The 16744-nt window shown below is 43.6% G+C and overlaps 1 protein-coding gene and 1 pseudogene across 1 annotated transcript; both read right to left on the bottom strand.

Annotated features, from left to right (window-relative positions):
* Positions 1-247: 247 nt before the first annotated feature.
* LOC119903790 (CCR4-NOT transcription complex subunit 11-like) lies at positions 248-5035 on the bottom strand. The gene is made up of 6 exons (XM_038720030.1): positions 4171-5035; positions 2706-2870; positions 2420-2572; positions 1038-1240; positions 735-937; positions 248-495 (listed from the first exon to the last, which is right to left on the bottom strand). The coding sequence occupies exons 1-6, from the start codon at positions 4487-4489 to the stop codon at positions 384-386; spliced, it is 1155 nt and encodes a 384-aa protein (XP_038575958.1). The 5' UTR covers positions 4490-5035; the 3' UTR covers positions 248-383.
* Positions 5036-6437: 1402 nt separating this feature from the next.
* Positions 6438-16744, bottom strand: part of LOC119903785 — a 236697-nt pseudogene continuing 226390 nt past the window's right edge.

Here is a 16744-nt window from a genome sequence, read left to right as displayed (position 1 = left end):
CCCTCACCTCACAGCCCCGGCTCGTCTCCTCCTCGATTACACAACCATCAAGCAGTTTGCAAAAGTAACAAGCTCAAAGTAACAAAGTGTGTCACGTGCAGAAAATAACGTCTTTTTTTGCCCTCTAAGGGAGCGTTTTCCTTAAACTATGAACAGCTCCTGTGTTTCAGCAGCTTTTCTGCTCGTGTCTCCCCCACAGATCTGTGTCCTCTGACAGGTGCAGAGAAAAGGCAGAATATTACCAGACTAACGTCATCATTTAATTAGAATTCAGAATATCTCTGCTGTAAGTTTCAGACGAGACAAGAAAACTGAAATCTCACCACAGATCTACACACTTCAGCAGCTCTGATAAAGTGCAGAGCGAGGTTGCTCGTTATTCTTCAAATGTTCTGTACCTGCATGTATTTGTCTTTGATTTGCTCACAGGTGGAGATGCAGTTGGAGATGTAGAGGTGGATAAACTCTGGAGGCAAGTCGACGGCTGTGGTCAACCTGAGGAAGCAACAATAACCGATAAAATAATCAACGCTGAAAGAAGAACAGACTTCAGTGTCCCGCCCTGTGCAGCAGCCGTTTTAGAGAATCAACACGTTTTTGTTATTAATCTAACTTAAAGTAAGCAGAAGACAAACAGCAGCTGGTGAGGTCTGGTTTGAAGCTGTTCTCTTCTTTCTTATAAATTAATCCACTTCACACGAGGCCGCCCCCCCCCCCGACAGCGCGAGCCTCACCTGTTCACCACCTCCATGGAGTGCAGCGACATGTCCATGTTGACCAGCACTGAGAAATACTCTGTGATCTGGCTGCTCTGCATCAGCTTCAGCAGCATCTCGATGGCCACCAGCGGGTTGTTCTCCACCAGGTCGGGGAGCTTCGCCGGGGACAGGCCGATGTGATAGACCAGCTTCGGGTCCTTCTCCAGCTCAGCCAGCAGCTGGACGGACACAGAGACTTAGTTACAGTACGAAGAGACCTCCGGGCTACGCTTCCCCTCGTCGGGACGCCGCGGCGCCGTCGCTTCGGAGCGTACTCACCTGGGACTGCTGCTGGGCCGACAGCGGGCTCTTGAAGGCCTTGGACATGATGCGTTTGATCTCCACGCCGGTGCTGTTCTTCACACACATGGAGCGATCCCACTGGATGCTGTGATCCGGCTCGGTGGGGTTCAGCCACGCCAGCTCGTCCTCGCACAAGTGCAGAGGAGGCGGCGGCCGGATGAACTCGGGGCGGAAGTGACCTGAGGACGGAGGGAGGGAAGGGGCGGACAGGCTGTTAGGACGGACATCCCCCGTAGCTCGTATTTATTTTAGTCTCTTGTGAATTAACGTCCAAACAGTTCTCGCCGCCAAGTGCTTCTGTCTGTATGCGTCTGTTATGCAAATAAAGGAGCCAGGTTCAGGTGTGAACGCTCGTTTTTTAATGAACTGATCGTGTCCGTTTGTGAACTCATGCAATGTTGAACTTCATATAAACTACTAAAATAACAGAAAGGAGGAAAGTGTAATTTATACTCCTGCGTCGAATCGAGGGCGTGGCCTCTGCGTAGGGGGGCGTGTTCTGGCGTGCACCTCCTCATAAATGTGACGTAGACCCTACGCAGGACTGTAAAACCAGCACTTTTTTAATATGATTTATGATACATTTAATATGATGCAGCCAATGGAACATAGAAGATCTATTCATGAGGTCAAACAAATACACGCTAGATGTTTTATGGCGGGCCGCTGTAAACGCACCATCAACAAATTTAATACCTACAGTAAACTTAATTTCCCTTTTTTTTATTTTAAGACCTGTTTTGAGTCACCTTTGGCTTCTTTAGCTCAGCAAATCGACCCTAACGTGACCTGTGTCGAAGGATCTGCGGCTGGACAACCGGTGATGTGTTAGCAGGCTGCAGGAAGGAGGAGCATGGCGGAGGCGTTCGCCGTGAGCCACTTTTTATGATACAAGGACTTGAGGGTTTTCTTCGCCACCGTGGCCCAGTGTTTGCTCGTGGCGGGAACTGTTGGGTCTCTTTTCATACAGAGCAGGTCTAAACCGAGTCTTTGTAACTTCTCTTAACATGGACTCTAAAGTGGCTGCAGGTCTTGGTTCCTTCCAGTCAGCAGACCGGGAGAAGAAGGACGATGTACTGTGAGGAAAACCGCAAACAAGGTTTTCCCTCCTTCCTCTCAGCTGATCAGTCATACTCTCTCTGTCTCTCCCTTTTAAACTGAAGCTGAACTTTCATTTCACTTCTTCATTTTAATTAATGTTACAGTTGCATCACAGAGGAACTGGTTCTGGTTTAGAGGCCCAGTTCCTCAATAAATCTCCTAAGTCCCCTGGGAAAGTTCCTGCGCTGGACACGACCTCCGACTCGGTTCCGTTTTCTACACATTTAAAAACAACAATGGCGTCAAAACACACTCACTCTCCAGCGGAGGGCGGGGCCCCGTGACCAGAGACTCTATGATCTGATTCGCCACTGAGCTGTCGAATCCCGAGTTGGACGAGTCCGGATCGGGGTCGTTGAGGATGCTGGGGAAGCTGGCTTTACTCTGCGTGGGCAGCTCTGACTGACGCTCTGAAAAACAGACAGACTTCAGTCAGTAAAGAAAGAAATGAGGGCAGGTGGACGCGGCCTGCGCTTCATAAATCTCTGAACAGCAGACATTTAAAGTTCTCTGAAGACGGGATAAACGTCGGTGTGGACTGACCTGCTAAGGCGAGCTGCAGCCCACTGATGTCGATGGACTGGGGCATGTTGCCGGCGTCCATGCAGGACACCTGTCGGGGCGTCTTCTTGAACAGATCCCTGGGCGGCGCCAACATCAGCTGGGACAGGAAGAACTTCTCGGGCTGGGTGATGGGAGGCAGGAAGCCTGGAGGGGTCACATGACACAGGGACGTCACGAGAACCGATACTACGTGACGGTCCTCGTTTCTCTAGGTCCTGTAGATGGCGGCCGCTGCGGCGACAGCTCCGCTTTAGTTTATTTCACCACTATGAATATTGCTTACATATCAATGAGGAATCATTTGTTTGATCTAGCTCAGAGAGACGGCCAGTGAAGCACACAGCCAGCTGATGCATCCGTCCACAAATATAGTTTCAGATTTGTGGAACCTTTATTCTGATTGTGAAAATGCAAAAAAGGACCAAATTAGACCATATAGATCACCATTTTGTTGCAAATTCACAAATAGAATAGAGGTTTCACTCCTGAAACTGTGTTTTAAAGAAACTGTAGCCTCTCTGGAACAATCTAGTCCAGACCTGACAGCTCCAGGGATAGTGGTTTCTGATCTGGACCTGGTCTAATGTGGTCTACATAAGAAACAAACATATAAATCGTCCTTTTTTTGCATTTTCACAAGTAGAATGAAGGTTTCATAAATCTGAAACTGTGTTTTAAAGAAACTGTAGCCTCTCTGGAACAATCTAGTCCAGACCTGACAGCTCTAAGTAAAGTGGTTTCTGATCTGGACCTGGTCTAATGTGGTCTACATAAGAAACAACCATAAATAGTCCCTTTTTTGCATTTTCACAAGTAGAATAAAGGTTTCCTAAATCTGAACCTTTGTTTTAAAGAAACTGTAACCTCTCTGGTTCAATCTAGTCCGGATCGGACAGCTGTATGTGGACCTGGTCTAATGTGGTCTACATAAGAAACAAACATATAAATCGTCCCTTTTTTGCATTTTCACAAGTAGAATGAAGGTTTCATAAATCTGAAACTGTGTTTTAAAGAAACTTTAACCTCTCTGGATCAATCTAGTCCGGACCTGGTCTAATGTGGTCTACATTTCTTAAAAAAATTTAAAAAAAACAGTGAAATTGCAATTTCCTGCATTTTCACAAGTAGAATGAAGGTAAGTAAAGTGGCTTCTGATCTGGACCTGGTCTAATGTGGTCTACATAAGAAACAACCATATAAATAGTCCCTTTTTTGCATTTTCACAAGTAGAATGAAGGTTTCATAAATCTGAAACTGTGTTTTAAAGAAACTTTAGCCTCTCTGGATGAATCTAGTCCGGACCTGACAGCTCTAAGTAAAGTGGTTTCTGATCTGGACCTGAGTTTCCCTGAACTTTCCGCTTAACTTCCTAATCGGAAGCTGTGATTCGGTCGCTCCGTCTTGGCATTACAGATGAATAAATCCTTGAATAACAAACACGTACCTGACAGCAGCTTCTCCGGCTCCTCCCCCGCAGGTGCGGGGTTCAGCAGGTGGGCGAACACGGCGGCGAACGGGTTCGCGGCCAGCGGCTCGGTGCGGTACATCTCCCAGAGCAGGTAGAGAGCCGTGAGCCGCTGCGGGGAGCTGGGCAGCAGGTCCGGCTGCTGGAGCAGCATGACCAGAACCGAACCCACCCTGAAGTGCTCCGCCTTCCCGAAGTAGTGGTGGAAGTGTGTGGAGAGGCTCTCGAAGGTGTTGGTGCAAGCCTCCTCCGAGATGATGCTCAGCAGGTTGGACAGCTCCTTCGGGGCCAGGGTCATGGTTCCGTGGAGATCCGGGACTAGTTTAAGACTGTCGGTCAATACAGCGAACAAAGCATCCCCGTGATAAACCGAGAGAAGTTAATTCATGTTTGAAGCAGAGGACAAATACAAGTCTGAAAGTCACCAGCTAGCAACGAGTTAGCTTAGCACAGCAGCGCTAACTGACAAGAACCGGCGGAGTCATGGTCCAAACGGGAGAGTCCGGCCGGCAGAGTCCAGTCTGACCGGGTCGGTACCAGCATAAGAGTCTTACAGAGCCAGAAACTCTCAAACCGAGCCAAATGTCCCGATATTGCGAAGTGTCGTCGGACTGCTAACACACGCCTGCTGCATTAGCCGTTTAAATTCTGATTTGAACCGTCGGGCCGCGGTGCATTGTGGGACCTGTAGTTGTACACGCTGAGGTTTAACTTCCTCACAAACCGGATTCTTGTCTCCAGAAAGACGAACAAACCTCTTACTTACTTAAAATCTGCGGCAGCTAAACCTGCTACACATAAAAACACCACTTAAAGATAAAACTGACCTGGAAATAGTGGAAAACTACACGGGCTAACTAGCTCTTCTCTTTACCCACAAGCCCTTGCGATGTCTTCACGGTGTTTCGCTTTGTCAATAAAGTTTACAAAAACCTATATTTTTCTATTTTTAAGAGTTTAAAAAAACATAAAAAAAGCTTGAAGTACATCCAATACTTATTATAGAAACATTATTTATCTATTTTTATATTTATTTGTTTCTGTGGTTTCGCTGCATTGGTGTGTCTGTTAATACACCGTTGTTTTAATAAAGTTTTGGGAATGAAAAGTCTCTGTCAGTCAGAGGTGGATGGTGGTATACTTCAGTAAAAGTACTGACACCTCACTGTAAAAATACAGAAAGTACTGCATCGAACATGTAAAAGTATGAAAGTATAGGAAAATGTACTTTACTGTACGGGTTTTAATTTTTCTTTCATTTCCTTCCACTGCCGCAGAATAACCAGCGAAGGTAAAGACAAAGTTTAGGTCAGAAATAATGTAAATTCCAGAGATTTACAATTTACAGGGATTAATACTGAGTTAACATCTAATTATTCTGCAGCAGTGGAAGGAAGTTAAACACATTTCTACAGTAAACACCTTGGAGCTGCCTGCTAATTCACCCTCAGAAGCTTTATTTTGACTAAATTATATATATTATTTATAATATTAATGAAGGAAAACAGACCCGCTGGTCGTCGGTTGATCCTACAGAGAAATAATGAACAAAACTCCTTCATTTAATGTATTTTAGATCTGAAAATTTCTGTTTCTGTGAAATGTTTTTAACTTTTGCTGCTTACTTTGGGACCATTTAAGGTTTTTCACTTGAACTATTTAGATGTTGGCTGTTCTAAATCTACTGACCGGTTGTGTATTTCTGAAAATACTGATGAAAGTTTTGTTTTACTTTGGAAAAATTTATTGTTTGGTCTCTGAGAAGATAAAACAGTTGATTAATCATAAAAGCCAAATTTCATTTCCATCAATACACATAAAAAACTTCACTTCAAATGATAAATGTTTTCTATTCAACACTCTCCAAAGCAAAAGGAAATTAAAACTATACCAGCTTTATTTGTATTTAACATTTTTATATAGAACATTATTCCCTCCTAGTGCTAAACTTTTTCTACTTTTGAACTTGTTGCAAACTTAAATAAAAACTGATTTAAAAAACTTATAACGCATTTAATATTTAGATGTTTGTTTCCCAATAATTCTGAATTAAATAAAAATTTTAAAAATCCTTATTTCTAAAAAGCAAACTGAGTATTAACACAAGAACAAGTATCTTAAAGTATAAATTATCAGTGATTAATCTTGTTCTAATATTTCAATTAAATGTCTGTTTAAGGACAAAATAAATGTCAAAGTGTGTTAGAAAACCCACTGAGACGAAATAAGAGACAGTAACACAGGCAGGCTGTTAAAACATTTACTTTCTTACAAAAACAGGGATGTGCTTTCACTTTGGAAAACCAGAAAGCTTCTCCAGGCGTCACGTTCTACCAGGAAGACACTGAGGAGGGTTTACAGCAAGAACTACGAGAGCTTTCGTCTCTTATTAACGTGTGCAAGCAAAATAAATGACTTGTTTTTCATTCAAAGAAGTAAAAGACAAAGTTTTCCCAGAAGGCTCTGATATATCCGTTGTTTTTAACCACCTGAATGCTGCACGGCTCTTTGCTGATACCAGATTTGTTAAGACTTTGTTGGACTGGGTCTGAAGTCAGAGGTTTAAAAGATCTGCAGGGAGAAAGAACGGCCTGGAGAAGCCGTCTGAAACATTTCACAGATCATCTCACTCGACGCCATTTAAAGGGATACTGCAGGCAAACAAAAACCAGAGCGCGCCTAAATGTTTAGGAGCCAGCACGCCAGAAACCACAGCGTCACACGTTTGATCCAGATCTCAAGGATCGCTGATCAAATGTGACTGAAAAAAGGTCCCACGGTGCTCCACAGGAAGGGGAGGGGCTTAGGCGCTCTATTAATTTGGCACACTCTGGTTTTCGTGGTAAAACGCCTTTTAAATAACACACCCAGAAAACACGGTTCTCACGGTCACGTCAGTCCACAAGGATCACACGGTTTCTCACACACCTGCATTCACACCTGGATATATGGCACAAGAATATCCACCATCTGAGAGTCAGTCTGGAGTCCAAACACACAGGAATAAAGCACCGACCACGAACGTCACGACCTCCAGCTGATCAACAGAATCAAGCAAGTTGGTGAAACTATAGAAGAAGAAAAAAAATAGAAAACATCGTTATATAATCAGGCATGCAGGTAAAACACACCGTCAACTTCAGAACGGGCGACAGGTCCAAAATCTCCACCGGGGCGGTTTGGTATTCACTTCACTAACGGGACACAACGAGGCAGCAAAACCACAAAGGGGTCCGGGATGAGACAGGGCAGGGGAGCTCACGTTAAACGCTTCAGTTTACGGGGGGAGTCTGGTGTGAACTGCTCCCTGGCTGTCCAGAGGAAGACCTCAACCTGATCTGAGTCTACTAATATGTTTTAGTTACACGTCAGTATTTATGGTCTCAGTTTTTAAATGTTCACCATCTTGTGTGAGTGTGTTAGGAAACGATCACCAACGTTAATACGCTTCATCCTGAGGGGGGCATGAAGGTCCGAACCGCATGTCATCACAATCTATACGACTTTACCGTATCTAGAGTCCGAACACTTGGAGCTGCACCTGTGCTGAGGTCTAACAAAAGTGCTAAATGCATTTCCGTCCTCATGAAACATTTGCAAAGCCCATTTGTATTTTGAAATCTGCATTGTTAGGCTCCCTCCGTGTTAGTTAGTTGCAGGTCTGGGGCGACTCATCGATTACCAAAATACGATGATTTGCATAAGGTTGCGCGTCGCAGTGAAGTCCTGCACCAGGTTAAAGCAGTGAAACCTCACGCACATCATCTGAAGTGTGGGAGTGTTTTCAACAGAGACTCTGTGAGCACAAGAAACGTGATTTGTATTTGAGTCATGCCCTGGCGTGTTGCTGCTGCCTGTAGATCAGAGGAATACTGTGAAACCACTGGCGGGAATGTGAACACATCACATGCATGTGTGCGTGAAAACTTCTCCACAGGGAACCTTTTTTTAAAAATCGCTCATCTTTGATTCCTCGTCCAAACTTTTAGACTGTTAAATTTCAGGTGCATGAATAGTTTCAAACGTGACGCAGCTACAAAAAATAAGAACGAGGGCCGGTTGAAAAACCTGAACTGTCCTTCAAAAGGTGATGAAATCTAAATCTTCTTCACTGAGCAGCAGACGTGTTTCAGGTCAGCTGTTCTGTGTCCTGTGGAACACTAACGGACGGACACAAACACATTGATTTATTTTATCAGTGAAACAAAAGCAGGTGAGGATGAAGATTATTTAAAAAGTGGAAGAAGTCTGTTAATATTACAAAGAGTTCAGTCTGGACCTGCTCTGTTTGAAAAGCTAGATAAATAAAACTGAATGCTCTTTGTCCTAAAAGCAGGATTAGAAAATGCATCTCTGAGACTTTTGGGCCAGTTCGAAGTGTTTGAACCCTGAACTCTCTTCTGTCCAGAAATAATGTCAGATTCTCTCTCAGAGAGATTTGGAGGGCTGGGCGTGTTTACGGAGCTTAGCTTCTGGTGCTAAAACTTAGCCGGTCTGTAAAAGCTCCCGACAGAGAGGTGAGCTTCAAGAGAGGAGATTTAGTGTTTAGTGCAAAAGTGGCTTCAGCTTCCTTTCATTCTGTCTGTTCACTCTGGGATCGGATCCCAAAATATGTCATGTGACAGTTCCTTCATACAAATAATCTCAAGTCTTGGCTGCGAGTGTGCTCTGTGGGAGGGTCGGGACGAGAGAGGGGGGGGGCAGAACCAACTACGGAAGCCCACAGAGGACAATCTGTAGTGTACAATATCAGTTATCTTCTATTCTTGTGATCACAAAAAAAAAATTAAATCATGACCTGAACAAGATTTGTTTTCCTGCTAGCATTAAATTTCTATTCTACAATTGCACCAAATAAAGTGCTGAAGACGACAAAAGTAATTTCACAATGAGAAGTTAAACTTCTTAAACACTCACTGCGTCCTGTCTTAGCCAGACAGGCGCAGATATTTTCTAACCACCTGCTGAACATTTCTGTCCCTCTGAGATGTGGCGGAGTAGAAAATACTCAAGTATCTCTAATTTGTAGTTAAATACAGTCCTCATGAAGAGGGAGGGAGATTTCTTTATGTAGCTGAGGAATCTCAAGGTTTCAGGAAAACAAACTTGTTACGTCGGGATCTTCAAATACTTTTCATGTGATCAGAAGAAAACTCACGTCCTCCCTGACCGTCAAACTTTGGCTGCACCGAATAACAACATGAAGACAAACGTATTAATACTTATTGGAGAACCCCTAAGTGCAAGGCCTTATGGGTAGAAAGAGACGGATGTAGCTCAGTCAGGAGGAGAATCTCCATCAAATAAAATGTTAGTGTTTTTTTGTTCCCACGCTCTGACTGGCTTGTGATTGGTTAGCGTGAATCTAAAAGGAACCAAAAACAAAAAATGGAACCGGGTCGTCTTTTCCCTTCTGGTTCAGATCCGAGAAACTGAACTGGACCCGAACGAGCGAGGCGACGCCCGTCCGCAGACGGAAGAGGAGCGACTGGACACACAAAGAAAATAAAAACTTCTGTTTCCTCAGTCGGCGTAGTGCATGATGGACTCCACGTAGTTTCCGGGGAAGAGGCCGGTGGTCGCGCTCATCACTCCTTCAAACCACCCGTCCTCGTTCTTCTTGATCACGTAGATGATCGCTCCTTCCTGGAACGACAGCTCGTCCTCCTTGTCGGCTGTGTAGTCGTAGATGGCCACCACTGGAGGGCGACAAACGCAGAAAAACATTATTACTGTTAAACGGCAGGGCTCCCGGGACACACCCGCACGCTTTAGAGTCTGAACTACTGCAGCTGGATGCATTTGTACCAATGACTTCTTCCTCTTAACTGTCAACAAACCACGAGGAGGTTCAATAAACCTGGATGACGACGGTCAGCTGATGAGCTTCCTCCATTTCGGACTATCCGTTCACTCAGTGGTCACCTCGGCTCGCTATCCAAGGTCAACGGCGTGAATTTGAAGAAGCTGAACTGTTATGTCAGTTTTAAAAGTCTAAAGACGACACCTTTATTTTGCTCTGTTATTTCAGTAAAATCTGTTGTAATGTTTTGAAATGTCATTAGTGCAGTGGTTCTCAAACTTTTTCACGCCAAGGACCCCTAAACGGACACAAAGTAGACCGCGGACCCCCATCTGGTAAGTTTTTATTTTTTTATAGCTACTTTGGTCACGAAATCCAGTCACTTTGATACTTATGGATTAAATTATAGTGAAAATAAATGATTCCCCTTTTTGCAGGGGACCCCCTGAAACCCCCTCAAGGACCCCTGGGGGTCCCCGGACCCCACTTTGAGAGCCACCTTATTAGTGCACAGAACATAATAAACACAGAAAACATTTTTTCCTCAGGTGCTTTAAACATCATGGAAAAACAGAGAAACCCAAAAGATCTTCTGTAACCTTCAAGTTAAACTGTGTAAACAAACAAAAACACAAATGCAGCAGTTTGAATGACGGTAAACACGTGATGCATTAACACCAAGGCTGACCACAGGGCTGCGATCATGAAACGATATCCAAGATAAAATAAACAAACGAATGTACTTCCATTATCTTTTAGTTTATTGCATTATGTCTATATATAAAATAAACTGTTTACTTTGAAGAATTTAAATATTTAACGGTGGCTCGTCGTCCATTATTCAAATGATCTTAATAAGTAAACAGGCTTTCAGGGAGAACTTGTTTCTGAGGCGTACCTTTCTCCAGGTAGTTTCTGGGGGCCCACGGTGGGTCTTCTTCAGCATACGGGTCGTTGTACTCCACCACTGCCGAGTCCTCCTCCTCCTCCTCATGTTCATCCTCCAATGGCTGCGGAGTAGACGGGGGCTCCTCTGGACCCGATTGGTTCTCTGCGGCCGGGTGAGGGGGAGGAGGGGCGTCTGAGACTGGAGGTGGGGCATATGTGAAAATGAGAAAGTAAATAAACACAGAAACACGCAGAGTTTATAAAGTGATTCTAGCTGCCGCTTCACATTAGTGCCTCCCGCGGGCCCCGGGGTCGGTCTGGTTCCGCCTACGTAAAGGTCTACTGGGCTGGTACTTTTCATCAGATTTTCCTGCTGATTCTACACATTCAGCAGAGTTAGATATGATGTATTGTATTATTTGTAGTAATAGCAGCAGTAGTATATGGGTCATTTTTATAGTTTCTGTTTTCCGGGCCCCACAATACACTATTTACTTTAAAGTTCATTAGTAGTAGTACAGTTTTATTTGACTCTTATTCATTAAAACCTGGATATATTTTGTTGTGCTTTAGTTCAAAGTACTATTTATAACAATAAAAAAAGTTTGTTTTTATACTGCATTATGTCAGGGTATCTTGGTGAGGTGTCAACATAACAACATTTTAGGGATAATCTTTGTTTATGTCATCTGTTTCTTAAAATAAGGGGGAAAAAAACAATATCGGCCGATATATCGGATTTTAAAAATCTCATATCGAAATCGGTATCGGACTCAAAAATCCCATATCGGTCGGGCTCTAGGACAGTGCCTTTGCAAATGCAGCGAGATCAGGTGGTTCCGACCAGGGGCAGCCGGAGAAAAGCAGCTGCGGTCGCCGGACGCAGAAAACTGCAGCCGCCTCGCTCCTGTGAGGGTTTCCTGTCACATGACAAGGTGACGCTGCACCTAATACTTTCCTTGCCTGTAGATGGCAGCACCAACATGTTTATACCGGCAGTTTTGTGCGACAATCAGCAAATATCTGCAGCCTGCTGAACATGAACTGGCGAGTTTGTGTCCCCGGCTACCAACCGCAAGATTTTATTATAGTAGACCCGAGATTGTAGCATGAATTCAAAATATAAACTTCTACTGAATCCGTCTTCTGGCTGTGAACTGGCACCAAAGTGATCTTATAAACACTCTGTATAGGCAGAAATGGACCAGAAGGCAACGATAGATCCATTTTTTCCCTGTGTCTGGACCAAATGAACCGAACTACAAGTTAAACATCCAATTCCAGCAGGTCCCTCACACCTAAAACCTTCTGCACAGTTTACGTAATAACATAAAAACACAAGGCAACTGAGAACAAACATCTGTGTCAGTCAAAGCTGTACCAATCGAAATTCTTATCGTTAAAATCCACGTTTTACTGTGCGATCTGATTTAATAGGTGACACATAAGTCACACAAAGGAAGCTGCATCCAGACACAAACGTGCACATGCAGAGCACTTTTCTACTCACTGGACTCCTGAACTCGAGCGACGAAACCCATCAGAGGGAGCTGAGGAGTGAACTGGAGGAGCGAGGGGGGCGGGGGGGAGGCTGCCAACACACACAGAGATCATTAACATACTTAAGCTTTTTTATTCCACTAATGATCAGAATCACAGTCAGTCTGGGCGGAAATGTCTCGTGCTCACTTCAGTGTCTTCATCAGACGGCTCTGACTGCATACCTGGGCTTTGGTTGTAGTAGGGACCACCGTTGACCTGGTTCTCTGTAGAGATCGGCTGACCGGTCACAGAGGGGGGCGGCGGTACGGCAGAGACCCCCCCACCTGTTGAGCCTGCTGCCGAGGCTGAGGCCGGTTCATACTGTAGAACTGAGGGACGAAAGGGCCTGAGACAGCAGAGAGAGAGAGAGGTGGAAACCAGGTGAATCCAGTTCAGGACTTGTAACAAATCAAAATGTTTTGATGGAAATTAGCAACGAGGCTGCTTTTAACATTTTGGAGAAGTGAGGAGATGAAGTGCAGTTGGTTGAATGGATAGAAAGGAAACACTTAGACTTTCCTTCGAGGCCTCAAGGTGATTAAAAACTACTGAATATAAAAGACAAACTGGTTTATGTACCCTGTTTTATTCAAGCAGGAACCTTCGGGTCTAAAAAGTGAAGCCAGAGCTGAAGTTACCTAAACCTGCGTCCTCTCTGGCAGCCAGCAGGGGGCAGAAAGAAGTCTGTGAGAAAATGTTTCTACTTGTCAGCTGATTTATTCCCTCAGTAAACACTTCCCTGATGAGTTTATGGTCTCAGTCGCTGGTTTCAAGTCTTCTTCAACACAGCGTGATGTTCATTTAGTAAATTATGGTCCCATTTAGAGGAACAGAGACCAGGAAGCAGGGGAGGCTTTAGGGCGGGGCTACAAGCTGATCATGAATTACAGATGCAGCTTGTTAACCAAGCTACCCTCTCGCCCAAATATGGTCACGTCTGGTTCCAAAAAAACGATACCGCGACAGACAGAATGCCAGAACGCTTATATCTGACAGTGAACCAAAAAACGAACGTGAAAGCAGGATGCAAAGATGAACAACTAGCCGAAGAGTCGAGGCAGAAAGACACCGTGTGTGCAGGAGGGTGAATGTTTGTGTCCTAAAAATAAAAGCAAAGCAGACCTGAACGCAAAGCATGAAATCAGACCTTGAGGGCTGCAGCTCAGCAGCATTTTATTCAGTCTGAATCCTTTTTATCTTCTTATGTTCAGCTTTCAACATCTGAACGTAACTACATTTACAAAATAACATAAGTAAGATGATCTGAGACTGCAGGAGAGACGGCAGAAACATCTTTGAGCCTGATTAATGTTCACAGCAGAAATATGAACTGTTAAATAAAATAACAGCTGCAGCCTGCTGACTTTACACAGGAGACTCACCTGGTGCCTCTAACAGCTGTGCTGTGGACGCCTGAGGCCTGCAGAGAGCACGCTGCCTCAACAACTGTTTTATTTTAGTCTGTGAGCGAAGTTATTTACAGCGTTCATGTTAATCAGCTGATCAATCAGCCAGTCCGACCCGGCTCAACATGAGAAGCTGCTACCTGACGGTTCATCTCTGAGCGAGGAGAGGTCGGCGATCTGAGGAGACATTCGTTAGCTTGATTGGAAATAGAGCTGGAATGATTATCTGATTAATCGATCACATTAAAATTAATTAAAAATGTTAAATATTCTCTGGTTGCAGTTTCTCAAATGTGAGGTTCTGCTGCTTTTCTGTTATATGTCACTATAAACTAAATATCTCAGAATCCGCTTTATCGCCAAGTACAGCGTTTCTGTAGGATGGCGTGACAAAGGTTTCCTGAAGTGTTCCTGAGCCCATGTGGTAATATCTTTTACACATTGATGGTTTTTAATGCAGGGGTCGAAGGTCACGAGCATTCAATGTTGGTTTTCCATTGATTGATTGTTGATTTCTCCAGATTCTCTGAATCTTTTGATGATATTATGAACCGTGGATGATGAAATCTCCTTGCAGCTGTACGCTGAGGAACATTGTTCTTAAACTGTTGTTGTTCACAAAGTGGTGAACCTCACCCCGTCCTTGCTTGTGAAGCCTTTTACACCCAATCACGACACTCGCCTGTTTCCAATTAACCTGTTCGCCTGGGGAATCTTCCAAACAGCTGTTTTTGGAGCATTCCTCAACTTTCCCAGTCTGTTTTGGCCCCTGTCCCACTTCTGTGGAACATGTTGCAGGTATCAAATTCAAAGCGAGTGACGATTTGCAAAAAACAATAAAGTTTATCAGTTTGAACATTAAATATCATTGTGGTGTGTTAAATTGAATATTAGGTCGAAAAGGATCTACAAATTAATGTATTCTGGTTTTATTTACGTCCCAACTTCATTGGAATTGGGGTTGTATTTGTAGAAATTAAATTAAATAGGCAACATGAGAACCACCTCCCTTCTGTATGATTACAAATTAATATAAATTACTCGCACAGCGTGAGTGAAAATCATTAGTCGAGCATTGATATTAATGATCATGTGAAAGTTTAGCAGCTGAAGCAGGTTGACACATACAAGGAATTAGCTTAAGTGAATTAAATATAAAACATAAAATATATAAATATTAAAATACTAATATATATATTTAATTTTTTGGGTTTGGATCTGCTGCTCTGACAAAACATCTGAAGCGTCACTTTGTTTATTTTACATTAAACAAAAAAAACTGATTAATAATAATAAAAATTGATTATTGGAGAAAATAATCAGCAGACTAATCAACAGTGAAAATAATCTTATTGACAGCCCGATCCAGCTACATTACAATTAGGAAAACAAAAAAATTTTGAATATTAATTTATAAAATACATCCTTTTTGGTGCCTCGTTATTGATTAAACGTAATTTAATGAATCTAATATCCAGAATTTGCACATTTTATTTCTCCACATATTGATGCTTGGCCTGTGATAACTATAGTAACAACTAAGCTGCAACAAGGAATCGATTAGTTGTCAACTATTAAATTAAATCGGCAGCTGTGTTCTTTAATTTTAGCTTCTTAAATGTGAATATTTTCTGGTTTGTTTGATCCTCTGACAGTAAACAGAACATCTGAGCTGACATTACAGCCAAACGGCTAATCGATCAACTGAGAAAATAATCAGCAGATTAATTGACAATGACACTAAAACTTGCAGCTCTAGTGACAAAGTGAACGTCGCAGAACAATAACTAATTATTGATAATTAAAGTGAAGTTGCAGCAGATCAGCAGCACACGTGTAAACGACCTGATGACAGAGCTTCCTGATCGATTGTTCCCTTTCTGAGAAGGAAAAATGGAGAATGGATGGAGGAGGAGGGGAGGGGAGGGCGAGGCTGGCGATGGAGGTGGACGTCGCAGAAACTCACCTTCGGCAGGTGATGATGAGGAGGAGGAGGAGGAGAGTGGAGGAGGTGGGGCAGGAGGGAGGAGAGGAGACAGCTCTTCAGGCAGAACACCTGACTGGACCTCTGGCGTGCTGGGGGCGGGGTCAGACGGCGGGGAAGGGTTGGCGGGTGCGTTTGATTGCGAGTTTGGTTGAGGAGACGAGTCAGCGTGTTGTGAGGGGGAGTTTGGTGGCAAGGGTGCGTTGGGTTGTGTTAAGGTTGCGGTGGAGGAAGAGGAGGAGAAGGAGGAAGGAGTCGGGGAGGGGGAGGAGTTAGGGGCAGTGGAGGAGGAGCTAGCTGGTCCAGTAGTCGGGGAAACTTCGAGGAAGGAAGGAAAGGAAGGTGTGAGGAAGCCACAGCTCAACTGTAAACATCTCAAGAAGAAAGATTTTAAAACATCAAAAAGAATTAAGCTGTTTATGTAGTTTAACAACTTTACTGTTAAATTAAATGAACTTTAATAAATATGACGCGTAAAGAAGAAATGAATAAAAGGGGAAGGAGGGAGGGAAGCGAATCGTTTGTTCAGATGAAGCCAGCGGGGATCCTAATAAATTAAATCAGACGCTATTGTTCCTGTCGTCTAATCACTGTCAGTTACACTGAGGATGCTGGGGACGTTCTTAAAGCTGTATGATATGTTAAATAATTAATAAAAATGCTTGGAGAAAGGTTTATTTGCTGCATAATAAAATGTATTGTAAGGCAATGAACTGTTCAATGCACAAAACTCCCATTTATTTCAGCAGTGAATATTTCCTGAAAAGAATTAAATATTAAATTAGCTTCTCGTCTTGTTCAGGTGAAGCCAATATTGTCCATCATGCATGTGTATCATCACACTCCTAATCTGAGCCCTTACGTCCAGCCACCACTCGTCAACACAGAGAGACGCCTTTGCGTCGACACCACAATGAAAGAAAACATCAA

This window comes from Micropterus salmoides, unplaced genomic scaffold (genome assembly GCF_014851395.1).
Source record: "Micropterus salmoides isolate LMB-PRFRI ecotype aquatic unplaced genomic scaffold, ASM1485139v1 Ms_hic_scaffold_15, whole genome shotgun sequence".
NCBI lineage: Eukaryota > Metazoa > Chordata > Actinopteri > Centrarchiformes > Centrarchidae > Micropterus > Micropterus salmoides.
This window is presented reverse-complemented; position numbering and strand designations above follow the sequence as displayed.